Source organism: Heliangelus exortis, chromosome 11 (genome assembly GCF_036169615.1).
Source record: "Heliangelus exortis chromosome 11, bHelExo1.hap1, whole genome shotgun sequence".
Taxonomy (NCBI): domain Eukaryota; kingdom Metazoa; phylum Chordata; class Aves; order Apodiformes; family Trochilidae; genus Heliangelus; species Heliangelus exortis.
The window spans coordinates 17497617-17525581 of record NC_092432.1 but is presented as its reverse complement, the minus strand read 5'-3'; the positions used below and the strand labels follow the sequence as shown (position 1 = coordinate 17525581).

The following is a 27965-nucleotide window of genomic DNA, read 5'->3' as shown; positions in this document are numbered from 1 at the left end:
CAGGGGTCCCTCCCAGCAGTCCCAAAGATGCAGCACAGAGCTTGAGCCAGCTGTCTCCCCTCCCTCCCTCCCTCCCTCCCTCCCTCCCTCCCTCCCTCCCTCCCTCCCTCCCTCCCTCCCTCCCTCCCTCCTTCCCTCCCTCTCTAGCTGCAGCTGGAGGATTTTGCCCATTGTCCTTTCAGTCCACGAAGTGGAGGTGCCAACACGAGGACTGGGACCAGAGATACCCACAGAGTCTCCAGGACAGTGGGAAGGGGTGTCAGGGGCTCTGGACCTGAGGCTCCTTCCCCGGGGATCATTTGCCACAGCTTCCTGGGAACAGCAGCAAAGCCTGGCTCTGCCTCCATGTCCCTGGGGTCCCTCCCAGCCTCAGGGAAGAATCCCCACACCCATCTGCCATGGCCAGGAGGTGGCCAGAGCCCTTTCCCACTGCAGCCTCTGCTCCTTTCTATGCCTCTGTACCCCTCAGGGTGCAGAGGGCTTTGGGGGAGAAACCTCCCTGGGGGTTTGCAGGGGGGAAACTGTGACCTGCTCTGGAAATGCCAGACCTGCGAGACATCCTGCAGGCTCCTGAGGATGGAGGGTGACAGGTTGGCTATCAGATCTCTCAGCCACTCCATATCCTGGTCCTGCAACAAGAGAAGATTAAGGGGCTCCTTTGTTGATCCCTTGTACGCACAGGACTCTGCTGCTTTTTTTTTTTTTTTTGCCTTTTTCCCCAGCTTTGCCCAGAGGGCAGCTGTCTGGGAAGGCATCTTTGAGCATGGGGGCAGGTGGAGCAGGCACAAGGCAGGTGGCAGTCTCTGTAGGTACCTCTCCTAACCCTTCTCGAGCATCCTCAAACATCTCCTGGCCCTCTTCCTTCTCCTCAGCTGAATACCAGGGATCTTTAACAAAGCAAGGGAGGAGGGTGAGCTGAAGGCGCTGGCAGGAGAGACTAAAGGGCCCTTAGCCAGCACCCAGCTGCACACCAGCTCCCGAGGACAGAGCCAGCCCTGGGCGGGGGGACCCAAAGAGGGCAGTGGCACGGAGCAGGCCGGGGATGTGCCCAGCAGCCCCTGCCATGCAGGAGCACAGCAAAGCAGCCACAAACCGCTCACTCACCTGTCTCCAGCTGCTGGGCCATCGTGTCTGGGATGGGGAGACTGATCTCTTCCGCCTCATCTTCCACCCAGGCCAGGTGGAGCTGGCTCCCGGACCTCCGCTCAGTCCTGGGGAAGGAGGAGAGGCCATGGGGGGTGGGCACGGGGGTGGCAGTGCTGCCGCTGTCCCCCGAGGCTGCGCAGCCTGCGGGGAGAGCCCGTGGGGCCGCGGGGGCTGCGTGGGGGCAGGGACATGTCTGGGACGGGCTCTGCACGGGGCAGTGAATCTCCTGGGGATGGAGGCTCATGGGCAGCCTGTGAAGAGCCACAGCCCCCTGAGGGGCTGGGCAGAAGCTCCCGATGGACAAACCACAAAGGCCTTTCATGATCCCTCACATTTGACCCCCAGGGTGCCTGGCCCAGCCCCAGCCCCTGGCTCTTACCTCTCTGGGGGACCGAGCAGCCTCTGGGAATTGCCGTGGTTCTCTTGGGAACCACGGCAGCTTTCCTGAACTACAAAAAAACCAGACATGGCTCAGGGCTCAAGTCAGCGCTCTGCTCCTGTCTGATCCGATCGCTGTCCTCTTGGACACTGAGCCAGGGCAACCCCGGCACCAGAAAGGTACCCGGGGTCCAGGGGTGTCACCAATGACGTAACAAAGGTCCCATTGTCACCTGGCAGCCGGGCCAGGTGTGTACAGGCAGGCACTGGAACACCCACACCCAACTGTGACACGCACAGGCACCCGGGGGGCTGCACGCACAAGCTCTTTTGGGGGGAAGGTGTAGAAGGGGTGTCTCAGCCTTGGGAGGAGATGGCATAAAAGGAGGGGATGCAGTCCCATGGCCAGGGCAGCAGCTCTTGATTCAAACATTCAAGCACTGTTCAAACATCCTAAGTCAGCCATCCTCGGCTTTTTACTCGCTTTTTGGAGATGAGTGATCCTGCTCTAATCAAAATGGCAGTTTACCTACCGTAGCTAGAACTAACATCAAGTAAATATGTTTCTGGAACTTACCAGAAGGTGGCAGTCTTGTCCATCATGTCTCAAAAAAAACGGTTGCTTTTTTTTTTTTCCCCTCACAAGTTGAAGTTGTAGCCAGTCCTTCTGAATTGCCTTCCTATTTAAAGCCATAAAGCGGTGAGCTTTATTGTGCAAAATCATTAAAATCCTATGTTACCTGTTACGCTCTGTATAAATCAGGCTACCTGATTTTGAGAGTATTATCAATAAATACTATAAAACTGAGAAATAGAGCTTCAAGGGGTTATTTTAAAACTATTTGTGATCTTGGGTTTGCTGGCCACTCCATGATCCAGATCCAGTCAGATCCAGATCTGGCACAACATCTTTAGTAACTGGATTCCTAGATTTTTACAGCTCACATCACATGCAGTTGGAGCAAAGGGCAGTTACCAGTGCTGTGGGTCTTCACTCTACCAACAGAATGAAAATGAAACGAAACAAGAAATAAATCCAGATTTTTTTCCGCCTTTGGAATACAGGAGCTTGGAGAATTCAGGATAAATTTTTGCATAATAAAAAAAAAATAAAGCAAAAACTTATGGATTTATATTTATTTGTGAGCTAATAAATAAATAAAAATAAATTAATTTATTAAAAAGAATTTTGCATAGTTTTTGAAAACTGAAAAAAAAAAAAAAAAAAAGACAGTGGTGCTGTGGGTATGTATCTATGTGAGGGTTAGGGCCAGCAAAAGTTTTCAGTGGTCCCTCTTTCCTTTTTTGAGCCAGGCCCATTTGTGTGGAATTTTGGAGCTGTATTGAGCAACAGTGAGAGAGTGGCCAAGGAGTCAAATATTCAAGGTTTTCAGTACTAAAGCAAACCAGTAGCCCGACTGCTGGTGGTGCTGTGGGTACGGTTCCATGGGAGGGTTTGGGAGCCACGCCCATTTGTGTTTAAGTTCGGAGCCAAATTCCGCTACAGCGTGAGAGAGGCCAAGGTGAGGGGGAGTTTTGACTGTTTGAGGTTTTAGCTGCTAAAGCGAAGCCGTAGCCTGATTGTTGGTGGTGCTGTGGGTAGGGTTTAGGAGGAGCTTTAGGCCCAGGAGGAGTCTTCATTAGTCACTCTTCTCATTTTGGAGCCAGGCCCGTTTACGTGGAATTTTGGTGGCGAATTCCACAAAAGTTGAAGAGCGGCCAAGGTGTCAAACATTTGACAGGAAAGGGAAAACAGAGCTTCCCAGGTAGTGTGGATCTGGTGGCCTGGCACATCAGACTCTAAAGGGTATGGAGCCCTGGTGATCCTGGTGCACGGATCAGGATATACCATGGAATATACCATGGAAACAGGTAGGGAGAGAATCCATCAGTAATTTTGTAATGACAGCAGGTCTGAGGGTTCCACCCCACAGTCCATATGCTCAAACCAGTGCTACGTTATCTATCCCACCTTCCCGTGGTTGCAAAGGTAGCACCACCACATGTCACCTCATGGCATTTCACAAGTCCTTCAGAAGAAAGGATTGAATGTTTCTCTCTGGCTCAGGTTCCTCCTTTTGTAATGAGGGAAGAGCTACCTCACAAGGGTTTGCTGCTCAAGCTTCTGCAGAAGACTCTTCTTCGTCACCCTTTTGGAGAGGATTTGGTCTTTCACCTCCATCAGAGCTCTCCCCCACACGTTCCATCTTTGCTTTGCCTTTAGTAACACAGGGCTCAGCTGCCTTTCTTCACTGCCTGACCACAGGGGCAACCTGTGGGGAATTGATCCGAAACCCCCACTCCCTGTCCCCCTGGGTCAGGACAGGGAAGCAGCACTGCTTCTCGCAGGCTCTGACAGAACAGTGACCTGGGCCACTACTGGCCGAGGCACATCAGTAAAAGCCACTCTCAAAGCTCAAGTGGTGGCCATACTTGTGTTGCCATTCCCACAGCTGCCTCTATGTCTACTGAGAAGAAAGCACCCTTGCAACACAAACATATAAAGGAGGGACAGCCATTTCCAAAACCTCCAAACCCTGATGGACTCAGTGTGGTATGAAGGAAGGATGTGTAGTTCCCCATAAAAAGAAAAACCCTAACAGTTCAATAGAGATTGCCATGGATAACCAGGTAACCGAGCCAATGCCCAGTCTACTGCAGAACAGACCGTTGATGTCACACACAACAAAGCCAATGCCCTTTGCCCAACACCCCCAAGCAACAAACAGCCATCAGAATAAAGAGGTTTCAGGTTGTCTCGTTGCAGGCCAGCATGAGGTCAGAATTTTGGCTCTGCAGAAGTAGAAATTTTATTCCTTTGATGATTCCTTGAGTAAATCGCTGCGTTATCTGAATTGTTTTCAAAAGAGGAACTCAACCACATTTTCTCCCTTAAGTTCCTGCCTAGTAGAAAAAAACTTCTGTAGAGATTTTGTTTCACTAGTTTTGGGCCTTCACTTGGTATCTAACTCTTTTTCATAGCCATTCTTTTGGGCCGCTTCTTTCATCCTAGTGATAATAAAGCTCGTAGACTAAATACAGTGAAACCTTCCAAAGTGAGTTCATGCTCTTGTGCACCTTTTAGATTGGTTATTACTTTGGAACTTTCTCCCAGTGTTTTGGAAGTTGCTTTGAGTGGAGTACTTTATCTCAGAAGACATCAGGATGGTCCTTGAACTCAAGTATTTTCAAGAATGCACTCCGAAGGGATTCACCCAGTCAGCCTGTATAAAAATGGATTTTTAACACAACTCACCAAATACTTACTTTCTCTCATTTCAGATTTGGACTTGCTAAAGCATCATTGGGCACACTGCTAATTGAAAATGCCCTATACCATGGTCATAACTACCTGTTTTCTCACTCAAAGACGTATTTCAACATAGCAGTGGATGAGAAGGGTCTTTGGATTATATACGCCTCGAGCACTGGTGAAAACATAATAGTAGCACATATTGATGAAGAAACATTTTCAGTCATTCGGCGTATCCATACCACATATCCCAAGTCCAAGGCTGGTAATGCACTCATAGCATGTGGCATTATGTATGTTACTGACACTAAGGATATAACAGTAAGTTTTGCTTTTGATTTATTGAAAGAAAAGCAGATTAATGCCAGGTTTGAGTTACGGTCTTCACAGTCTGTTCTTGCTATGCTTTCATACAGTCTAAGAGATAAGAATTTGTATACGTGGGTGAATGGGAGTTTAATGGTATACCCTGTACATTTTGGCAGATGAATGTATTTTAAAATGTTATGTATGGGAGCCATGTTTAACTGAACAGATAATTTAAAACTATATCATACAATCCTGGGAGTCTCTTTGCTTGGTATGATTTTCTGCTCACTGGTTGTGGTTTGTGAGTGAGCATGAGAGAGATGAGGTGCCTCTGTATAAACACATTCCAATTCCATACACCAGTCTCATCTTTTTAAAGGATTAGCTGTTCAGTATTGCAGCTGGCACACAGTACAGACTTGCGTTGGTTTTTCCCCTATTGTTCGGCTGATCATTATAGCTAATGTACATTGAGTATTCCGTGGTCATGTGTTCAGAGTCTATTTGGAACTTTCAGTTGCAATTATCTTTTCTAAAATAATTTTCTAGTCAGTGACTATGGTCTAACATAAATGTCTAAATAATGAATTTTTTTGTACAAATACACTTACTGCTGATTCTGTGAACGTCTCTTTTGACAAAGATATACAGCTGTTAGAAAAAAAATGGGGACAGAAATAGCTATTTAAATAGAAAAAAAAAAAAAAAAAAAAAAGCAGCTTCAAATTTGACAATTCCATCCAACTGTTACATATCTAAAGCAAAAATCCAGCCTAAGGAAGAGGAGAATAATGGCATTATTAAATACTGTATCTAGAAAATAGGGAATTGGAAGTAATGAGGTAGAAAGCTGAAAAAAGATGTAAAAATTATGATTAAAATTCCCTTTTTAACAGTGTTTGAAGTAAGTGTTGTGTTGCTACTGGATCTTCCTTGTGCCCCTCACTGCCATGTAAACTATATCAGTAACTTGCTTGTAACTAGACTTAATTAAAGCAGGATATATTTCTGGAAAAAAAAAATGCCCCTATTCATCCATGAAAATGAAATCATAAAACAAAGAGAGACAATCACCAAACAACAGAGTTTCGGTTTTTCCCAAGTGCCTCTGAGGGAAGCTGCCACTGAACAGCCTGATTGCGACACAGTGTTCAGCGTTTACAATCACCAGAGAGGCGAGAAAATGGAGCCCGGGCAATTCCTCTGATTTGGTGATGCGTTGAGCCCAGGATCACCCCTCCGTCCCAGGATCAGAGCCTGGGTGCCATAGAACAGATTTCACCACACGCTGTGCTTCCCAAACGCCACGTTTTATTTGGGGACCTCTTTGACCTATTGGAAGCTATGCCAGAGGCCAGGAGGCTGCACGTCCCGCTGCTCTGAGGAGACAAGGAGAGCAGCTCTGGCTCAGCTGTGCCCTGCCCAGCTGTCCCAAGCCGCCTGGGCCCACACGGTGACACGGGCCCTGCCCGGCAAGGCTGGAACCTCCTGTAGCCTCTTGGGCAGCTCGTGATGAATCCATTGCCAAACAGCCTCCAGCAGGGTATCTTGTTTGGGCGTGCGCTCAGCCGCATGACTCGAGCTGCTCTAGGTCTCTGTGGGCGAGGTCAAAAACTCTGCAGACACCCTGGTGACCTCCTGGAAGTGACAGAAGAGGAATGCAGCAGCTGCTCCTCACAGCTTGGCAGAGTTGTAATCCCTTGGGAGTCTCCGGCTGCTGATTCCTCACCTGTAGGTGGGCTGTAAGAACTCAGCACCAGCTGATGATGCCCAGGACACTGAGCAGGACTGCTGCGAGGAGCAAGCGTTCATCCTCATCCTCAGGTGTGACCAGGACTGTCCCGGTGGAGGTGTGCCTGATGACGAGGCTCATCATTCCAGGTGGAACGCCCTCCGTTTTACACTCTGCCTTCTTCCTGCAGCTGCCAAACAAAGCCCTGAAGACAAAGCAGTGCTGGGGTTTAAAAGAGCTTTGCTGAGTTAAACCCTGACTCCCTTCTGCCCTGTGCCTCACTGCACCACCCCCCTGAAAGAAGGGTAACCTGGCTATCCAACAAACTGGGGCCAGGCCACTCACAGAGGTAAGCTGATGTACAGGTAGCAGGAGGGGCCAGGACAAACGCTGTGTGCTCTGCACGCTCGGGGATCATCATCCCACCAGGACCTTCACCCCAGCACAGCCACTTCCTCCTCCTGGGATGACATTAGGGAGGTTTAACTGGGAGAGTTAGGGGACAGGAAACTTCTGGGGGCGCTTGCTTGAACTTAGACAGTCGGGCACAGCCTGGGGGTGCACATGAGGTTCTGGGGAACAGCAGCCGTGACGGGGCAGTGGTGAAAGTACCGTCAGGAAGGTGGTGGCAGCAAGATTGTCCTTGACCCACCTCATCAGCGCCAGAAGCACAGTCTCCGGAAGGACCATCTTTGTCTCTGCAGCTCCTGCACAGTCTGCAGGATGTCCAAGGTCTGACCTGCTTGGGACCTGACTGAGGCATCAGGGTCCTTATCAAGGCGCTTGATGACTGCAACAGAAAGAAAGCGAGCAGTGGTGAAAGGCTGCTGTCTGCACAGACCCTTCTATGCAAGCCCCATCCCTCTCTTTCCCTAACTAGGAGGAGCAGCTGGGACCAAGGGAGCAGCTGGAAGCTGCTGCTCAGGAATCCCGGGCTCCCAGACTGGGCTGGGCTGGAAGGGACCTTCTAAAGGATCGCCTAGTCCCAACCCCCCACCACGGGCAGGGACACCTCCCACTAGGCCGGGGAGCACCAAGCCACAGCCAGCCTGGCCGTGAACACTTCCAGGGATGGGACAGTCACAGCTTCTCCCTCCTTTCCCTGCAGCGGAGCCAGGAATGCCAGCACCCAGCACCTCTGACCCTACTCACCATTCCACAGAACCTCCAGCGTCTCTTTACGTGGATTCCTCCCCAGGCACCGCACAGCAGACCCTGTGCACAGAGCTCCCGTCAGACCTCCCCCTCCCCAGCACTGCGACAGCACCGCCCCCGGTCCGGCCAGCTCGGCCGCACGCCCTCCTGCCCAGCGCTCCGCAGCGATGGCCCCGGGCAAGTCCCCGAGGGCGCTGCTGCCACTGAGCCAGGCGGCCACCAAGGCCTGGGCAGGGCAGGGCAGGGCAGGGCAGGGCAGAGGGGGCAGCGGGAGGCCAGGGCCCTGCCCGGGACAGCCACAGGGCTGCTCCTGCCTGCCAGGGCAGCGCCGGGGGCTGGGGCCGGGCTGCCAGAAGAGGGTCCCCGGGGGCTGTGGCTCACCCATGAACCTGATGGCCTCCTCTCTCACGCTGGCCCGAGAGTCCCACAGGCAGGGCAGGCTGAAATACACGTAGTCTTCCACCCTGCTCCTGTCCTGCTTCAGCTGGAGAGTGCCCAAGGTCATGTCATGGGGCTGGCACAGACCATTCCCCGTGGGCCAGAGCAGTCCCTCTGCCCAGCCCACCCCTTCCCCCCCCAGGCCATTCCTTTCTGCCAGCCAGGAGTCCCGGGGGGCTGAGGTGCAGCCAGAGCCACAGTCAGAGGGGGTCTGGCTGTGGGGGTACTGTGACCCCTCCGTGCTGCTGCCAGGGCCCAGGTGGGCCGGGGCTCCTGAAGCACCCAGGGGCTGGGGGGAAGAGGGGCCTGCAGAAGCAGCCCTGGCTGTGCCTTAGGGAAAGGGGAAGGAAGGGGGACTGAGCTCCAAGCTGTGCATTCTGCTCTGGATCAGGGCCAGCCAGGAACAGCTGCACATCCACACCCCAGGCACCCTTGGAGCATCCCTTGTCCAGCCCAGGCCCTGGCACCTGGGGGTTGTCCTCACCAAAGTCTCTCCAATCAGCCAGCTCTTCCTCATCTTGATCACCCTCTTGAGCCTCCTCCAGCCCAGGAACTTTGCACTGATGAGGAGGGCTTTGCCACAGGCCTGCAAAACAGCAGCAGGTGGGAGCTGGCACCACAGCTCAGAGAAGGAGACCTGTCGTCCCTCTCTTCTTGGCAAGGCTGCCAGCTGCCCCCAGCTACTTATGGGAAGAGGCAGGTGGGGACAGAGCCTGAAAGCCCGGGCTTCAATGCCCGAGGCAGGGACACGGGGCGGCCACCACCTCAGCTATGGCACTCTGCCAGCCAGCACAAGAGAAATGGGCAAGAGCTGATGAGCTGCTGCCAGGGCTGGGGCAGAGGGAAGGAAGGGCAAAGCAGGTGCTCAGCTTTCAACTCTGTACCTCAGTCATACTCCTGCTCTCAGTATTCATGTGCAGGAAGAGAAAGACCACGACCCTACGTATCCTCTCCTTCATCTCTCCCTTGTCCCTCCTCGCCACAGCCTTCATCGTCTCCCCAAAGAGGCTGAGGGACAGCTCTTGCACCTGGCTGGACTCCTGGTAGGAAGGAAGACGGTGTGACTGCAGCAACAGCCTCTCCCCACCCACGGTGACCAAGGCTGTTAACGTGGTCAATGTGAGGGGAGATGCTCTGGGGTTGCTGGGCTCAGGGCACCTCTATAGAGGCTGAGGCCAAGGAGAAGCCATGCTGGGTGCAGAGCCCAGCAGGCCTCCCAGCAGAGCCCAGGGGCGTGAGGAGGGCAGCAGCCCCGCCCACGTGCTTCCCGCAGGGCTGGGCTGGAGGGCAGCTGTCCTTGCCCCATGCCTCTCTGTGGGATCAGGCTCCCACATCAGCCTTACATCACCAAAGAGGTCTGGGAGCTTCTCCACCAGCAGCAGAGCGACGGGGCTGGCCTCTTTCCTCCTCAGGAGACCCAGCATGGTTTGGAAGAACAGCAAGGCCCCCATCCTGATGTTTGTGGATGGATCCTTCAGGCACATCAGGATGCTCTCGCTGGAGAGCATGTCCCGCATTTCTCTTGCCTGGAGGAAACGGAGAATTTCAGCCCTGCGTGCTGAGCACCAGCCTCCCACCCAGCTTCCCGGCAGGCGCTGCCGCATGCTGATGGGGATGAAGGAGAGAGCAAGGAGAGCAAAGGCTCTGTGGCCCCTGCTCAGCCACCCCTCTCTGCTGACAGCCACCTCCTTCCTCTCAGCCAGGCCCAAGCCAGCGCGTTACCCCGGCCCCAGCCCCAGCCCCAGGCTGCCAAGGCGGCTCCGCCTTGACTACGCCTCGCTCACCATCCGCGGATCTCCTGCAAGTGCCACCAAGCCCCCGAGTGCCAGCAGACGGACTGTCTGATTGCCATGGCTCAGGTAGGAGTGGAGGAGGCACACGTCACTCTGATCCTTTCCAAGGCCCCGGCAGCCCAGCAGCTGAAAGAACAACAGCGGTGAGAGACGGGCAGAGCTGCAGGACCCTGGCACTCTGCAGCTCCTGGTTACCACTGCCAGCTCGGGGCCTGGGGGCTGACCAGCCCTGCCTGTGGACACGGGGGGGTGCTGAGCACTGCCCCAGCAGGAAGGGCTGGATGGAGGCCCCAGGGAGTTACTGGCAGCAGAGCCCTCTGTCCCAGCTCCAGGGACTGTCATCCCACCCCGGCGGCAGCCGCCTGTGCGAGAGGGACGGCTTCAGAAGCATCTGGCAGAGGCACTGCTTCCCACCAGGCTTACCTCAGTATAGAAAGTCATGGCAAAATTGAGCTGCCATTCCCTCCTCTGGTCAAGAATCTCTTTGACATGCTGGAACAGGAGGTATTGCTGCTTAGCGGGGCTCTTCCTCATCTCTCTGGGCAGGGCAGGGAAAGAAAAGCAGTGCTGGCGGTGAGCAGGGCAGGCAAAGCCTTGCTGGGATTGCCCTGCCCATGCCAGCCCAGCCAGGATAGCCCAGGCCAGGACACGCCTTTGCACCCAGCCACAGCCTCCACACCACTTGCTGCCGACTGCGCCCTGCTCTCTCCCCAGGCAAGGAGCACCCCTTGCCACTCGGATCGCTCCCTGGCCAGCGCTGCGGCTGCAGCCCGGGGCCTGGGTGCCTGGGGACTCCTCTGCTCTCACCTGGCCAGCAAGCTGACTCCTCTCTCGAGGGTGTCCACGTCCAGCATCATATCCCAGCCGCCCTCCTTCTGGATGTTCTGGACGTGCTCTTGACAGCCAGCGGCGTGCAGCAGAGCTTTAATGCCGTCCACTGCCACCCTGTGTGCAGAGCAAGGTCCGGTTACACACAGAGCAGGGGCCCTGGCCGAGGGCCCAGGGGAATGGCAGGGGAAGGCGCACCTCAAAGGGCTGGCTTGATCGGCCTGAGGCGGCTCCTGTCCCAGGATCACTGCACCCAGGGAAACTTTGTAGACCAAGCTCATGAGGAGCCTGGGGAAGAGCAGTTCCAGGATCCCCTGACAGCAGGGCTGCTGACTGAGCCTGGACAGGACCTTCATTGCCTGCAGAAAGACACAGGGACAGCTCTCAGTGCAAGGAAGCTGCTGTGGCACTGCCAAAGCCCCTGGGCTGCACGCGGAGTGCGGCTCAGGCATCGGCCCAGCCCACAGAGGCACCCATGGAGGCCGTGACCCATCTGCCAGGCCACGGCCCAGCAGCCCCGGGGGCTCCCCTCCTGCTTCAGTGGGGCCCCACAAGCCTCCCTGGGCCAGCACGGTGACCCCTCCTCTGGCACCCAACTCTGGCCCCCGCCCCAGGTTTCCAGCTGCAGCGCGGGGCGGGGGGTGCAGGCAGTGGGGAAGCCGAGTGCTGGCCAGATAGGGGCGGGGTTCCTATTTGTCCTTGGGGAGCTTATGGGGCAGCCTCGTGGGGCTGGAACAAGGGGGTTGGTGCAGGGCAGGTCCCTGCTGGCCCTGAGGGGCTGTGTCCCCAAGGCCTGGAGGAGGGGGCTGTTTGGGGCAGGCAGGAGGGACGTGTCTGTTTTCCTGGGGAGCCAGGAACAGCCTTGAAGGGGAGCAAGACCTGCTCTGGTCACTCACAGATGGGATAGCACACTTTGCTCTCCAGCCCTGGATCACGCTGAGCAGCCGGTCAAGAACTGTCACAGAAGTGCTGGGCAGGGACAGCAGCATCTCCCACATGGCCAGCGCAGCGCTGCAAGCCAGAACACTCTGTTAGCAGGGCTGCCTCGGCCGCTTGTGCTGTGCCTGGGCTATGGAGCAAGTCCCCAGGGCTCTTGGGGCTCATACTTGTCACAGGAGGGACTGATCCTCAACAGGGTCCGAACTGTTTCCTCGGGGCAGCACTCGTTCAGCAGCCCAAGCACGGATCTCAGGATGAACCGCGATGGTTCCGTGCGCACGTGCTCCACGTTTCTGTGGATGCACCTCAAGATTTTTTCTGCCTGCAGGGAACAGAGGGGAGGATGGTGCTGCCACTGCACTGCAACCATCCCCTCAGATGCCACACGCAGGGGTCCCTCCCAGCAGTCCCAAAGATGCAGCACAGAGCTTGAGCCAGCTGTCTCCCCTCCCTCCCTCCCTCCCTCCCTCCCTCCCTCCCTCCCTCCCTCCCTCCCTCCCTCCCTCCCTCCCTCCCTCCTTCCCTCCCTCTCTAGCTGCAGCTGGAGGATTTTGCCCATTGTCCTTTCAGTCCACGAAGTGGAGGTGCCAACACGAGGACTGGGACCAGAGATACCCACAGAGTCTCCAGGACAGTGGGAAGGGGTGTCAGGGGCTCTGGACCTGAGGCTCCTTCCCCGGGGATCATTTGCCACAGCTTCCTGGGAACAGCAGCAAAGCCTGGCTCTGCCTCCATGTCCCTGGGGTCCCTCCCAGCCTCAGGGAAGAATCCCCACACCCATCTGCCATGGCCAGGAGGTGGCCAGAGCCCTTTCCCACTGCAGCCTCTGCTCCTTTCTATGCCTCTGTACCCCTCAGGGTGCAGAGGGCTTTGGGGGAGAAACCTCCCTGGGGGTTTGCAGGGGGGAAACTGTGACCTGCTCTGGAAATGCCAGACCTGCGAGACATCCTGCAGGCTCCTGAGGATGGAGGGTGACAGGTTGGCTATCAGATCTCTCAGCCACTCCATATCCTGGTCCTGCAACAAGAGAAGATTAAGGGGCTCCTTTGTTGATCCCTTGTACGCACAGGACTCTGCTGCTTTTTTTTTTTTTTTTGCCTTTTTCCCCAGCTTTGCCCAGAGGGCAGCTGTCTGGGAAGGCATCTTTGAGCATGGGGGCAGGTGGAGCAGGCACAAGGCAGGTGGCAGTCTCTGTAGGTACCTCTCCTAACCCTTCTCGAGCATCCTCAAACATCTCCTGGCCCTCTTCCTTCTCCTCAGCTGAATACCAGGGATCTTTAACAAAGCAAGGGAGGAGGGTGAGCTGAAGGCGCTGGCAGGAGAGACTAAAGGGCCCTTAGCCAGCACCCAGCTGCACACCAGCTCCCGAGGACAGAGCCAGCCCTGGGCGGGGGGACCCAAAGAGGGCAGTGGCACGGAGCAGGCCGGGGATGTGCCCAGCAGCCCCTGCCATGCAGGAGCACAGCAAAGCAGCCACAAACCGCTCACTCACCTGTCTCCAGCTGCTGGGCCATCGTGTCTGGGATGGGGAGACTGATCTCTTCCGCCTCATCTTCCACCCAGGCCAGGTGGAGCTGGCTCCCGGACCTCCGCTCAGTCCTGGGGAAGGAGGAGAGGCCATGGGGGGTGGGCACGGGGGTGGCAGTGCTGCCGCTGTCCCCCGAGGCTGCGCAGCCTGCGGGGAGAGCCCGTGGGGCCGCGGGGGCTGCGTGGGGGCAGGGACATGTCTGGGACGGGCTCTGCACGGGGCAGTGAATCTCCTGGGGATGGAGGCTCATGGGCAGCCTGTGAAGAGCCACAGCCCCCTGAGGGGCTGGGCAGAAGCTCCCGATGGACAAACCACAAAGGCCTTTCATGATCCCTCACATTTGACCCCCAGGGTGCCTGGCCCAGCCCCAGCCCCTGGCTCTTACCTCTCTGGGGGACCGAGCAGCCTCTGGGAATTGCCGTGGTTCTCTTGGGAACCACGGCAGCTTTCCTGAACTACAAAAAAACCAGACATGGCTCAGGGCTCAAGTCAGCGCTCTGCTCCTGTCTGATCCGATCGCTGTCCTCTTGGACACTGAGCCAGGGCAACCCCGGCACCAGAAAGGTACCCGGGGTCCAGGGGTGTCACCAATGACGTAACAAAGGTCCCATTGTCACCTGGCAGCCGGGCCAGGTGTGTACAGGCAGGCACTGGAACACCCACACCCAACTGTGACACGCACAGGCACCCGGGGGGCTGCACGCACAAGCTCTTTTGGGGGGAAGGTGTAGAAGGGGTGTCTCAGCCTTGGGAGGAGATGGCATAAAAGGAGGGGATGCAGTCCCATGGCCAGGGCAGCAGCTCTTGATTCAAACATTCAAGCACTGTTCAAACATCCTAAGTCAGCCATCCTCGGCTTTTTACTCGCTTTTTGGAGATGAGTGATCCTGCTCTAATCAAAATGGCAGTTTACCTACCGTAGCTAGAACTAACATCAAGTAAATATGTTTCTGGAACTTACCAGAAGGTGGCAGTCTTGTCCATCATGTCTCAAAAAAAACGGTTGCTTTTTTTTTTTTCCCCTCACAAGTTGAAGTTGTAGCCAGTCCTTCTGAATTGCCTTCCTATTTAAAGCCATAAAGCGGTGAGCTTTATTGTGCAAAATCATTAAAATCCTATGTTACCTGTTACGCTCTGTATAAATCAGGCTACCTGATTTTGAGAGTATTATCAATAAATACTATAAAACTGAGAAATAGAGCTTCAAGGGGTTATTTTAAAACTATTTGTGATCTTGGGTTTGCTGGCCACTCCATGATCCAGATCCAGTCAGATCCAGATCTGGCACAACATCTTTAGTAACTGGATTCCTAGATTTTTACAGCTCACATCACATGCAGTTGGAGCAAAGGGCAGTTACCAGTGCTGTGGGTCTTCACTCTACCAACAGAATGAAAATGAAACGAAACAAGAAATAAATCCAGATTTTTTTCCGCCTTTGGAATACAGGAGCTTGGAGAATTCAGGATAAATTTTTGCATAATAAAAAAAAAATAAAGCAAAAACTTATGGATTTATATTTATTTGTGAGCTAATAAATAAATAAAAATAAATTAATTTATTAAAAAGAATTTTGCATAGTTTTTGAAAACTGAAAAAAAAAAAAAAAAAAAGACAGTGGTGCTGTGGGTATGTATCTATGTGAGGGTTAGGGCCAGCAAAAGTTTTCAGTGGTCCCTCTTTCCTTTTTTGAGCCAGGCCCATTTGTGTGGAATTTTGGAGCTGTATTGAGCAACAGTGAGAGAGTGGCCAAGGAGTCAAATATTCAAGGTTTTCAGTACTAAAGCAAACCAGTAGCCCGACTGCTGGTGGTGCTGTGGGTACGGTTCCATGGGAGGGTTTGGGAGCCACGCCCATTTGTGTTTAAGTTCGGAGCCAAATTCCGCTACAGCGTGAGAGAGGCCAAGGTGAGGGGGAGTTTTGACTGTTTGAGGTTTTAGCTGCTAAAGCGAAGCCGTAGCCTGATTGTTGGTGGTGCTGTGGGTAGGGTTTAGGAGGAGCTTTAGGCCCAGGAGGAGTCTTCATTAGTCACTCTTCTCATTTTGGAGCCAGGCCCGTTTACGTGGAATTTTGGTGGCGAATTCCACAAAAGTTGAAGAGCGGCCAAGGTGTCAAACATTTGACAGGAAAGGGAAAACAGAGCTTCCCAGGTAGTGTGGATCTGGTGGCCTGGCACATCAGACTCTAAAGGGTATGGAGCCCTGGTGATCCTGGTGCACGGATCAGGATATACCATGGAATATACCATGGAAACAGGTAGGGAGAGAATCCATCAGTAATTTTGTAATGACAGCAGGTCTGAGGGTTCCACCCCACAGTCCATATGCTCAAACCAGTGCTACGTTATCTATCCCACCTTCCCGTGGTTGCAAAGGTAGCACCACCACATGTCACCTCATGGCATTTCACAAGTCCTTCAGAAGAAAGGATTGAATGTTTCTCTCTGGCTCAGGTTCCTCCTTTTGTAATGAGGGAAGAGCTACCTCACAAGGGTTTGCTGCTCAAGCTTCTGCAGAAGACTCTTCTTCGTCACCCTTTTGGAGAGGATTTGGTCTTTCACCTCCATCAGAGCTCTCCCCCACACGTTCCATCTTTGCTTTGCCTTTAGTAACACAGGGCTCAGCTGCCTTTCTTCACTGCCTGACCACAGGGGCAACCTGTGGGGAATTGATCCGAAACCCCCACTCCCTGTCCCCCTGGGTCAGGACAGGGAAGCAGCACTGCTTCTCGCAGGCTCTGACAGAACAGTGACCTGGGCCACTACTGGCCGAGGCACATCAGTAAAAGCCACTCTCAAAGCTCAAGTGGTGGCCATACTTGTGTTGCCATTCCCACAGCTGCCTCTATGTCTACTGAGAAGAAAGCACCCTTGCAACACAAACATATAAAGGAGGGACAGCCATTTCCAAAACCTCCAAACCCTGATGGACTCAGTGTGGTATGAAGGAAGGATGTGTAGTTCCCCATAAAAAGAAAAACCCTAACAGTTCAATAGAGATTGCCATGGATAACCAGGTAACCGAGCCAATGCCCAGTCTACTGCAGAACAGACCGTTGATGTCACACACAACAAAGCCAATGCCCTTTGCCCAACACCCCCAAGCAACAAACAGCCATCAGAATAAAGAGGTTTCAGGTTGTCTCGTTGCAGGCCAGCATGAGGTCAGAATTTTGGCTCTGCAGAAGTAGAAATTTTATTCCTTTGATGATTCCTTGAGTAAATCGCTGCGTTATCTGAATTGTTTTCAAAAGAGGAACTCAACCACATTTTCTCCCTTAAGTTCCTGCCTAGTAGAAAAAAACTTCTGTAGAGATTTTGTTTCACTAGTTTTGGGCCTTCACTTGGTATCTAACTCTTTTTCATAGCCATTCTTTTGGGCCGCTTCTTTCATCCTAGTGATAATAAAGCTCGTAGACTAAATACAGTGAAACCTTCCAAAGTGAGTTCATGCTCTTGTGCACCTTTTAGATTGGTTATTACTTTGGAACTTTCTCCCAGTGTTTTGGAAGTTGCTTTGAGTGGAGTACTTTATCTCAGAAGACATCAGGATGGTCCTTGAACTCAAGTATTTTCAAGAATGCACTCCGAAGGGATTCACCCAGTCAGCCTGTATAAAAATGGATTTTTAACACAACTCACCAAATACTTACTTTCTCTCATTTCAGATTTGGACTTGCTAAAGCATCATTGGGCACACTGCTAATTGAAAATGCCCTATACCATGGTCATAACTACCTGTTTTCTCACTCAAAGACGTATTTCAACATAGCAGTGGATGAGAAGGGTCTTTGGATTATATACGCCTCGAGCACTGGTGAAAACATAATAGTAGCACATATTGATGAAGAAACATTTTCAGTCATTCGGCGTATCCATACCACATATCCCAAGTCCAAGGCTGGTAATGCACTCATAGCATGTGGCATTATGTATGTTACTGACACTAAGGATATAACAGTAAGTTTTGCTTTTGATTTATTGAAAGAAAAGCAGATTAATGCCAGGTTTGAGTTACGGTCTTCACAGTCTGTTCTTGCTATGCTTTCATACAGTCTAAGAGATAAGAATTTGTATACGTGGGTGAATGGGAGTTTAATGGTATACCCTGTACATTTTGGCAGATGAATGTATTTTAAAATGTTATGTATGGGAGCCATGTTTAACTGAACAGATAATTTAAAACTATATCATACAATCCTGGGAGTCTCTTTGCTTGGTATGATTTTCTGCTCACTGGTTGTGGTTTGTGAGTGAGCATGAGAGAGATGAGGTGCCTCTGTATAAACACATTCCAATTCCATACACCAGTCTCATCTTTTTAAAGGATTAGCTGTTCAGTATTGCAGCTGGCACACAGTACAGACTTGCGTTGGTTTTTCCCCTATTGTTCGGCTGATCATTATAGCTAATGTACATTGAGTATTCCGTGGTCATGTGTTCAGAGTCTATTTGGAACTTTCAGTTGCAATTATCTTTTCTAAAATAATTTTCTAGTCAGTGACTATGGTCTAACATAAATGTCTAAATAATGAATTTTTTTGTACAAATACACTTACTGCTGATTCTGTGAACGTCTCTTTTGACAAAGATATACAGCTGTTAGAAAAAAAATGGGGACAGAAATAGCTATTTAAATAGAAAAAAAAAAAAAAAAAAAAAAGCAGCTTCAAATTTGACAATTCCATCCAACTGTTACATATCTAAAGCAAAAATCCAGCCTAAGGAAGAGGAGAATAATGGCATTATTAAATACTGTATCTAGAAAATAGGGAATTGGAAGTAATGAGGTAGAAAGCTGAAAAAAGATGTAAAAATTATGATTAAAATTCCCTTTTTAACAGTGTTTGAAGTAAGTGTTGTGTTGCTACTGGATCTTCCTTGTGCCCCTCACTGCCATGTAAACTATATCAGTAACTTGCTTGTAACTAGACTTAATTAAAGCAGGATATATTTCTGGAAAAAAAAAATGCCCCTATTCATCCATGAAAATGAAATCATAAAACAAAGAGAGACAATCACCAAACAACAGAGTTTCGGTTTTTCCCAAGTGCCTCTGAGGGAAGCTGCCACTGAACAGCCTGATTGCGACACAGTGTTCAGCGTTTACAATCACCAGAGAGGCGAGAAAATGGAGCCCGGGCAATTCCTCTGATTTGGTGATGCGTTGAGCCCAGGATCACCCCTCCGTCCCAGGATCAGAGCCTGGGTGCCATAGAACAGATTTCACCACACGCTGTGCTTCCCAAACGCCACGTTTTATTTGGGGACCTCTTTGACCTATTGGAAGCTATGCCAGAGGCCAGGAGGCTGCACGTCCCGCTGCTCTGAGGAGACAAGGAGAGCAGCTCTGGCTCAGCTGTGCCCTGCCCAGCTGTCCCAAGCCGCCTGGGCCCACACGGTGACACGGGCCCTGCCCGGCAAGGCTGGAACCTCCTGTAGCCTCTTGGGCAGCTCGTGATGAATCCATTGCCAAACAGCCTCCAGCAGGGTATCTTGTTTGGGCGTGCGCTCAGCCGCATGACTCGAGCTGCTCTAGGTCTCTGTGGGCGAGGTCAAAAACTCTGCAGACACCCTGGTGACCTCCTGGAAGTGACAGAAGAGGAATGCAGCAGCTGCTCCTCACAGCTTGGCAGAGTTGTAATCCCTTGGGAGTCTCCGGCTGCTGATTCCTCACCTGTAGGTGGGCTGTAAGAACTCAGCACCAGCTGATGATGCCCAGGACACTGAGCAGGACTGCTGCGAGGAGCAAGCGTTCATCCTCATCCTCAGGTGTGACCAGGACTGTCCCGGTGGAGGTGTGCCTGATGACGAGGCTCATCATTCCAGGTGGAACGCCCTCCGTTTTACACTCTGCCTTCTTCCTGCAGCTGCCAAACAAAGCCCTGAAGACAAAGCAGTGCTGGGGTTTAAAAGAGCTTTGCTGAGTTAAACCCTGACTCCCTTCTGCCCTGTGCCTCACTGCACCACCCCCCTGAAAGAAGGGTAACCTGGCTATCCAACAAACTGGGGCCAGGCCACTCACAGAGGTAAGCTGATGTACAGGTAGCAGGAGGGGCCAGGACAAACGCTGTGTGCTCTGCACGCTCGGGGATCATCATCCCACCAGGACCTTCACCCCAGCACAGCCACTTCCTCCTCCTGGGATGACATTAGGGAGGTTTAACTGGGAGAGTTAGGGGACAGGAAACTTCTGGGGGCGCTTGCTTGAACTTAGACAGTCGGGCACAGCCTGGGGGTGCACATGAGGTTCTGGGGAACAGCAGCCGTGACGGGGCAGTGGTGAAAGTACCGTCAGGAAGGTGGTGGCAGCAAGATTGTCCTTGACCCACCTCATCAGCGCCAGAAGCACAGTCTCCGGAAGGACCATCTTTGTCTCTGCAGCTCCTGCACAGTCTGCAGGATGTCCAAGGTCTGACCTGCTTGGGACCTGACTGAGGCATCAGGGTCCTTATCAAGGCGCTTGATGACTGCAACAGAAAGAAAGCGAGCAGTGGTGAAAGGCTGCTGTCTGCACAGACCCTTCTATGCAAGCCCCATCCCTCTCTTTCCCTAACTAGGAGGAGCAGCTGGGACCAAGGGAGCAGCTGGAAGCTGCTGCTCAGGAATCCCGGGCTCCCAGACTGGGCTGGGCTGGAAGGGACCTTCTAAAGGATCGCCTAGTCCCAACCCCCCACCACGGGCAGGGACACCTCCCACTAGGCCGGGGAGCACCAAGCCACAGCCAGCCTGGCCGTGAACACTTCCAGGGATGGGACAGTCACAGCTTCTCCCTCCTTTCCCTGCAGCGGAGCCAGGAATGCCAGCACCCAGCACCTCTGACCCTACTCACCATTCCACAGAACCTCCAGCGTCTCTTTACGTGGATTCCTCCCCAGGCACCGCACAGCAGACCCTGTGCACAGAGCTCCCGTCAGACCTCCCCCTCCCCAGCACTGCGACAGCACCGCCCCCGGTCCGGCCAGCTCGGCCGCACGCCCTCCTGCCCAGCGCTCCGCAGCGATGGCCCCGGGCAAGTCCCCGAGGGCGCTGCTGCCACTGAGCCAGGCGGCCACCAAGGCCTGGGCAGGGCAGGGCAGGGCAGGGCAGGGCAGAGGGGGCAGCGGGAGGCCAGGGCCCTGCCCGGGACAGCCACAGGGCTGCTCCTGCCTGCCAGGGCAGCGCCGGGGGCTGGGGCCGGGCTGCCAGAAGAGGGTCCCCGGGGGCTGTGGCTCACCCATGAACCTGATGGCCTCCTCTCTCACGCTGGCCCGAGAGTCCCACAGGCAGGGCAGGCTGAAATACACGTAGTCTTCCACCCTGCTCCTGTCCTGCTTCAGCTGGAGAGTGCCCAAGGTCATGTCATGGGGCTGGCACAGACCATTCCCCGTGGGCCAGAGCAGTCCCTCTGCCCAGCCCACCCCTTCCCCCCCCAGGCCATTCCTTTCTGCCAGCCAGGAGTCCCGGGGGGCTGAGGTGCAGCCAGAGCCACAGTCAGAGGGGGTCTGGCTGTGGGGGTACTGTGACCCCTCCGTGCTGCTGCCAGGGCCCAGGTGGGCCGGGGCTCCTGAAGCACCCAGGGGCTGGGGGGAAGAGGGGCCTGCAGAAGCAGCCCTGGCTGTGCCTTAGGGAAAGGGGAAGGAAGGGGGACTGAGCTCCAAGCTGTGCATTCTGCTCTGGATCAGGGCCAGCCAGGAACAGCTGCACATCCACACCCCAGGCACCCTTGGAGCATCCCTTGTCCAGCCCAGGCCCTGGCACCTGGGGGTTGTCCTCACCAAAGTCTCTCCAATCAGCCAGCTCTTCCTCATCTTGATCACCCTCTTGAGCCTCCTCCAGCCCAGGAACTTTGCACTGATGAGGAGGGCTTTGCCACAGGCCTGCAAAACAGCAGCAGGTGGGAGCTGGCACCACAGCTCAGAGAAGGAGACCTGTCGTCCCTCTCTTCTTGGCAAGGCTGCCAGCTGCCCCCAGCTACTTATGGGAAGAGGCAGGTGGGGACAGAGCCTGAAAGCCCGGGCTTCAATGCCCGAGGCAGGGACACGGGGCGGCCACCACCTCAGCTATGGCACTCTGCCAGCCAGCACAAGAGAAATGGGCAAGAGCTGATGAGCTGCTGCCAGGGCTGGGGCAGAGGGAAGGAAGGGCAAAGCAGGTGCTCAGCTTTCAACTCTGTACCTCAGTCATACTCCTGCTCTCAGTATTCATGTGCAGGAAGAGAAAGACCACGACCCTACGTATCCTCTCCTTCATCTCTCCCTTGTCCCTCCTCGCCACAGCCTTCATCGTCTCCCCAAAGAGGCTGAGGGACAGCTCTTGCACCTGGCTGGACTCCTGGTAGGAAGGAAGACGGTGTGACTGCAGCAACAGCCTCTCCCCACCCACGGTGACCAAGGCTGTTAACGTGGTCAATGTGAGGGGAGATGCTCTGGGGTTGCTGGGCTCAGGGCACCTCTATAGAGGCTGAGGCCAAGGAGAAGCCATGCTGGGTGCAGAGCCCAGCAGCCCTCCCAGCAGAGCCCAGGGGCGTGAGGAGGGCAGCAGCCCCGCCCACGTGCTTCCCGCAGGGCTGGGCTGGAGGGCAGCTGTCCTTGCCCCATGCCTCTCTGTGGGATCAGGCTCCCACATCAGCCTTACATCACCAAAGAGGTCTGGGAGCTTCTCCACCAGCAGCAGAGCGACGGGGCTGGCCTCTTTCCTCCTCAGGAGACCCAGCATGGTTTGGAAGAACAGCAAGGCCCCCATCCTGATGTTTGTGGATGGATCCTTCAGGCACATCAGGATGCTCTCGCTGGAGAGCATGTCCCGCATTTCTCTTGCCTGGAGGAAACGGAGAATTTCAGCCCTGCGTGCTGAGCACCAGCCTCCCACCCAGCTTCCCGGCAGGCGCTGCGCATGCTGATGGGGATGAAGGAGAGAGCAAGGAGAGCAAAGGCTCTGTGGCCCCTGCTCAGCCACCCCTCTCTGCTGACAGCCACCTCCTTCCTCTCAGCCAGGCCCAAGCCAGCGCGTTACCCCGGCCCCAGCCCCAGCCCCAGGCTGCCAAGGCGGCTCCGCCTGACTACGCCTCGCTCACCATCCGCGGATCTCCTGCAAGTGCCACCAAGCCCCCGAGTGCCAGCAGACGGACTGTCTGATTGCCATGGCTCAGGTAGGAGTGGAGGAGGCGCACGTCACTCTGATCCTTTCCAAGGCCCCGGCAGCCCAGCAGCTGAAAGAACAACAGCGGTGAGAGACGGGCAGAGCTGCAGGACCCTGGCACTCTGCAGCTCCTGGTTACCACTGCCAGCTCGGGGCCTGGGGGCTGACCAGCCCTGCCTGTGGACACGGGGGGGTGCTGAGCACTGCCCCAGCAGGAAGGGCTGGATGGAGGCCCCAGGGCCTGACTGGCAGCAGAGCCCTCTGTCCCAGCTCCAGGGACTGTCATCCCACCCCGGCGGCAGCCGCCTGTGCGAGAGGGACGGCTTCAGAAGCATCTGGCAGAGGCACTGCTTCCCACCAGGCTTACCTCAGTATAGAAAGTCATGGCAAAATTGAGCTGCCATTCCCTCCTCTGGTCAAGAATCTCTTTGACATGCTGGAACAGGAGGTATTGCTGCTTAGCGGGGCTCTTCCTCATCTCTCTGGGCAGGGCAGGGAAAGAAAAGCAGTGCTGGCGGTGAGCAGGGCAGGCAAAGCCTTGCTGGGATTGCCCTGCCCATGCCAGCCCAGCCAGGATAGCCCAGGCCAGGACACGCCTTTGCACCCAGCCACAGCCTCCACACCACTTGCTGCCGACTGCGCCCTGCTCTCTCCCCAGGCAAGGAGCACTCCTTGCCACTCGGATCGCTCCCTGGCCAGCGCTGCGGCTGCAGCCCGGGGCCTGGGTGCCTGGGGACTCCTCTGCTCTCACCTGGCCAGCAAGCTGACTCCTCTCTCGAGGGTGTCCACGTCCAGCATCATATCCCAGCCGCCCTCCTTCTGGATGTTCTGGACGTGCTCTTGACAGCCAGCGGCGTGCAGCAGAGCTTTAATGCCGTCCACTGCCACCCTGTGTGCAGAGCAAGGTCCGGTTACACACAGAGCAGGGGCCCTGGCCGAGGGCCCAGGGGAATGGCAGGGGAAGGCGCACCTCAAAGGGCTGGCTTGATCGGCCTGAGGCGGCTCCTGTCCCAGGATCACTGCACCCAGGGAAACTTTGTAGACCAAGCTCATGAGGAGCCTGGGGAAGAGCAGTTCCAGGATCCCCTGACAGCAGGGCTGCTGACTGAGCCTGGACAGGACCTTCATTGCCTGCAGAAAGACACAGGGACAGCTCTCAGTGCAAGGAAGCTGCTGTGGCACTGCCAAAGCCCCTGGGCTGCACGCGGAGTGCGGCTCAGGCATCGGCCCAGCCCACAGAGGCACCCATGGAGGCCGTGACCCATCTGCCAGGCCACGGCCCAGCAGCCCCGGGGGCTCCCCTCCTGCTTCAGTGGGGCCCCACAAGCCTCCCTGGGCCAGCACGGTGACCCCTCCTCTGGCACCCAACTCTGGCCCCTGCCCCAGGTTTCCAGCTGCAGCGCGGGGCGGGGGGTGCAGGCAGTGGGGAAGCCGAGTGCTGGCCAGATAGGGGCGGGGTTCCTATTTGTCCTTGGGGAGCTTATGGGGCAGCCTCGTGGGGCTGGAACAAGGGGGTTGGTGCAGGGCAGGTCCCTGCTGGCCCTGAGGGGCTGTGTCCCCAAGGCCTGGAGGAGGGGGCTGTTTGGGGCAGGCAGGAGGGACGTGTCTGTTTTCCTGGGGAGCCAGGAACAGCCTTGAAGGGGAGCAAGACCTGCTCTGGTCACTCACAGATGGGATAGCACACTTTGCTCTCCAGCCCTGGATCACGCTGAGCAGCCGGTCAAGAACTGTCACAGAAGTGCTGGGCAGGGACAGCAGCATCTCCCACATGGCCAGCGCAGCGCTGCAAGCCAGAACACTCTGTTAGCAGGGCTGCCTCGGCCGCTTGTGCTGTGCCTGGGCTATGGAGCAAGTCCCCAGGGCTCTTGGGGCTCATACTTGTCACAGGAGGGACTGATCCTCAACAGGGTCCGAACTGTTTCCTCGGGGCAGCACTCGTTCAGCAGCCCAAGCACGGATCTCAGGATGAACCGCGATGGTTCCGTGCGCACGTGCTCCACGTTTCTGTGGATGCACCTCAAGATTTTTTCTGCCTGCAGGGAACAGAGGGGAGGATGGTGCTGCCACTGCACTGCAACCATCCCCTCAGATGCCACACGCAGGGGTCCCTCCCAGCAGTCCCAAAGATGCAGCACAGAGCTTGAGCCAGCTGTCTCCCCTCCCTCCCTCCCTCCTTCCCTCCCTCCCTCCCTCCCTCCCTCCCTCCCTCCCTCCCTCCCTCCCTCCCTCCCTCCCTCCCTCCCTCCCTCCCTCCCTCCCTCCTTCCCTCCCTCTCTAGCTGCAGCTGGAGGATTTTGCCCATTGTCCTTTCAGTCCACGAAGTGGAGGTGCCAACACGAGGACTGGGACCAGAGATACCCACAGAGTCTCCAGGACAGTGGGAAGGGGTGTCAGGGGCTCTGGACCTGAGGCTCCTTCCCCGGGGATCATTTGCCACAGCTTCCTGGGAACAGCAGCAAAGCCTGGCTCTGCCTCCATGTCCCTGGGGTCCCTCCCAGCCTCAGGGAAGAATCCCCACACCCATCTGCCATGGCCAGGAGGTGGCCAGAGCCCTTTCCCACTGCAGCCTCTGCTCCTTTCTATGCCTCTGTACCCCTCAGGGTGCAGAGGGCTTTGGGGGAGAAACCTCCCTGGGGGTTTGCAGGGGGGAAACTGTGACCCGCTCTGGAAATGCCAGACCTGCGAGACATCCTGCAGGCTCCTGAGGATGGAGGGTGACAGGTTGGCTATCAGATCTCTCAGCCACTCCATATCCTGGTCCTGCAACAAGAGAAGATTAAGGGGCTCCTTTGTTGATCCCTTGTACGCACAGGACTCTGCTGCTTTTTTTTTTTTTTTTTGCCTTTTTCCCCAGCTTTGCCCAGAGGGCAGCTGTCTGGGAAGGCATCTTTGAGCATGGGGGCAGGTGGAGCAGGCACAAGGCAGGTGGCAGTCTCTGTAGGTACCTCTCCTAACCCTTCTCGAGCATCCTCAAACATCTCCTGGCCCTCTTCCTTCTCCTCAGCTGAATACCAGGGATCTTTAACAAAGCAAGGGAGGAGGGTGAGCTGAAGGCGCTGGCAGGAGAGACTAAAGGGCCCTTAGCCAGCACCCAGCTGCACACCAGCTCCCAAGGACAGAGCCAGCCCTGGGCGGGGGGACCCAAAGAGGGCAGTGGCACGGAGCAGGCCGGGGATGTGCCCAGCAGCCCCTGCCATGCAGGAGCACAGCAAAGCAGCCACAAACCGCTCACTCACCTGTCTCCAGCTGCTGGGCCATCGTGTCTGGGATGGGGAGACTGATCTCTTCCGCCTCATCTTCCACCCAGGCCAGGTGGAGCTGGCTCCCGGACCTCCGCTCAGTCCTGGGGAAGGAGGAGAGGCCATGGGGGGTGGGCACGGGGGTGGCAGTGCTGCTGCTGTCCCCCGAGGCTGCGCAGCCTGCGGGGAGAGCCCGTGGGGCCGCGGGGGCTGCGTGGGGGCAGGGACATGTCTGGGACGGGCTCTGCACGGGGCAGTGAATCTCCTGGGGATGGAGGCTCATGGGCAGCCTGTGAAGAGCCACAGCCCTCTGAGGGGCTGGGCAGAAGCTCCCGATGGACAAACCACAAAGGCCTTTCATGATCCCTCACATTTGACCCCCAGGGTGCCTGGCCCAGCCCCAGCCCCTGGCTCTTACCTCTCTGGGGGACCGAGCAGCCTCTGGGAATTGCCGTGGTTCTCTTGGGAACCACGGCAGCTTTCCTGAACTACAAAAAAACCAGACATGGCTCAGGGCTCAAGTCAGCGCTCTGCTCCTGTCTGATCCGATCGCTGTCCTCTTGGACACTGAGCCAGGGCAACCCCGGCACCAGAAAGGTACCCGGGGTCCAGGGGTGTCACCAATGACGTAACAAAGGTCCCATTGTCACCTGGCAGCCGGGCCAGGTGTGTACAGGCAGGCACTGGAACACCCACACCCAACTGTGACACGCACAGGCACCCGGGGGGCTGCACGCACAAGCTCTTTTGGGGGGAAGGTGTAGAAGGGGTGTCTCAGCCTTGGGAGGAGATGGCATAAAAGGAGGGGATGCAGTCCCATGGCCAGGGCAGCAGCTCTTGATTCAAACATTCAAGCACTGTTCAAACATCCTAAGTCAGCCATCCTCGGCTTTTTACTCGCTTTTTGGAGATGAGTGATCCTGCTCTAATCAAAATGGCAGTTTACCTACCGTAGCTAGAACTAACATCAAGTAAATATGTTTCTGGAACTTACCAGAAGGTGGCAGTCTTGTCCATCATGTCTCAAAAAAAACGGTTGCTTTTTTTTTTTTCCCCTCACAAGTTGAAGTTGTAGCCAGTCCTTCTGAATTGCCTTCCTATTTAAAGCCATAAAGCGGTGAGCTTTATTGTGCAAAATCATTAAAATCCTATGTTACCTGTTACGCTCTGTATAAATCAGGCTACCTGATTTTGAGAGTATTATCAATAAATACTATAAAACTGAGAAATAGAGCTTCAAGGGGTTATTTTAAAACTATTTGTGATCTTGGGTTTGCTGGCCACTCCATGATCCAGATCCAGTCAGATCCAGATCTGGCACAACATCTTTAGTAACTGGATTCCTAGATTTTTACAGCTCACATCACATGCAGTTGGAGCAAAGGGCAGTTACCAGTGCTGTGGGTCTTCACTCTACCAACAGAATGAAAATGAAACGAAACAAGAAATAAATCCAGATTTTTTTCCGCCTTTGGAATACAGGAGCTTGGAGAATTCAGGATAAATTTTTGCATAATAAAAAAAAAATAAAGCAAAAACTTATGGATTTATATTTATTTGTGAGCTAATAAATAAATAAAAATAAATTAATTTATTAAAAAGAATTTTGCATAGTTTTTGAAAACTGAAAAAAAAAAAAAGACAGTGGTGCTATGTATGTGGTATTGTGGTATGTATCTATGTGAGGGTTAGGGCCAGCAACAGTTTTCAGTGGTCCCTCTTTCCTTTTTTGAGCCAGGCCCATTTGTGTGGAATTTTGGAGCTGTATTGAGCAACAGTGAGAGAGTGGCCAAGGAGTCGAATATTCGAGGTTTTCAGTACTAAAGCAAACCAGTAGCCCGACTGCTGGTGGTGCTGTGGGTACGGTTCCATGGGAGGGTTTGGGTGCCTTTGCTGGGGACAAAGAATTAAATTCTAACAGGATGCTTTTACTGATGTATTTGCGCTATTAGTACATAATTTAAAAATAGAATTTATTAGTAATTTCATTGATGTTTCTGACTTTCCATGTTTCCTCACACAGTATAACAAGTTTAAGTGTCATATCCTTAATGAGAAGGTGAACACACCAACTACCACAATATACAGGTAAAGAAAATTAACGGTATT

General features: G+C 54.5%; 3 protein-coding genes across 3 annotated transcripts; all 3 read right to left on the bottom strand.

The window, feature by feature from the left end:
* Positions 1-143: 143 nt before the first annotated feature.
* On the bottom strand, positions 144-1822 carry LOC139801301 (uncharacterized). The gene is made up of 4 exons (XM_071755307.1): positions 1526-1822; positions 1105-1211; positions 814-887; positions 144-629 (listed from the first exon to the last, which is right to left on the bottom strand). The coding sequence occupies exons 1-4, from the start codon at positions 1612-1614 to the stop codon at positions 144-146; spliced, it is 756 nt and encodes a 251-aa protein (XP_071611408.1). The 5' UTR covers positions 1615-1822.
* Positions 1823-6382: 4560 nt separating this feature from the next.
* LOC139801255 (maestro heat-like repeat-containing protein family member 7) lies at positions 6383-14178 on the bottom strand. Its single transcript, XM_071755290.1, has 18 exons — positions 13885-14178; positions 13464-13570; positions 13173-13246; positions 12908-12988; positions 12139-12293; positions 11929-12043; positions 11231-11391; positions 11012-11149; positions 10628-10742; positions 10196-10330; positions 9755-9937; positions 9296-9451; positions 8896-8997; positions 7971-8457; positions 7431-7608; positions 7164-7279; positions 6816-7023; positions 6383-6724 (listed from the first exon to the last, which is right to left on the bottom strand). Exons 1-15 carry the CDS (start codon positions 13971-13973, stop codon positions 7475-7477), a joined length of 2232 nt encoding a protein of 743 aa, XP_071611391.1. The 5' UTR covers positions 13974-14178; the 3' UTR covers positions 6383-6724; positions 6816-7023; positions 7164-7279; positions 7431-7474.
* Positions 14179-18741: 4563 nt separating this feature from the next.
* On the bottom strand, positions 18742-26546 carry LOC139801254 (uncharacterized). Its single transcript, XM_071755288.1, has 17 exons — positions 26275-26546; positions 25854-25960; positions 25563-25636; positions 25297-25377; positions 24496-24650; positions 24269-24400; positions 23369-23506; positions 22985-23099; positions 22553-22687; positions 22114-22296; positions 21655-21810; positions 21255-21356; positions 20330-20816; positions 19790-19967; positions 19523-19638; positions 19175-19382; positions 18742-19083 (listed from the first exon to the last, which is right to left on the bottom strand). Exons 1-14 carry the CDS (start codon positions 26361-26363, stop codon positions 19834-19836), a joined length of 2088 nt encoding a protein of 695 aa, XP_071611389.1. The 5' UTR covers positions 26364-26546; the 3' UTR covers positions 18742-19083; positions 19175-19382; positions 19523-19638; positions 19790-19833.
* Positions 26547-27965: the final 1419 nt, after the last annotated feature.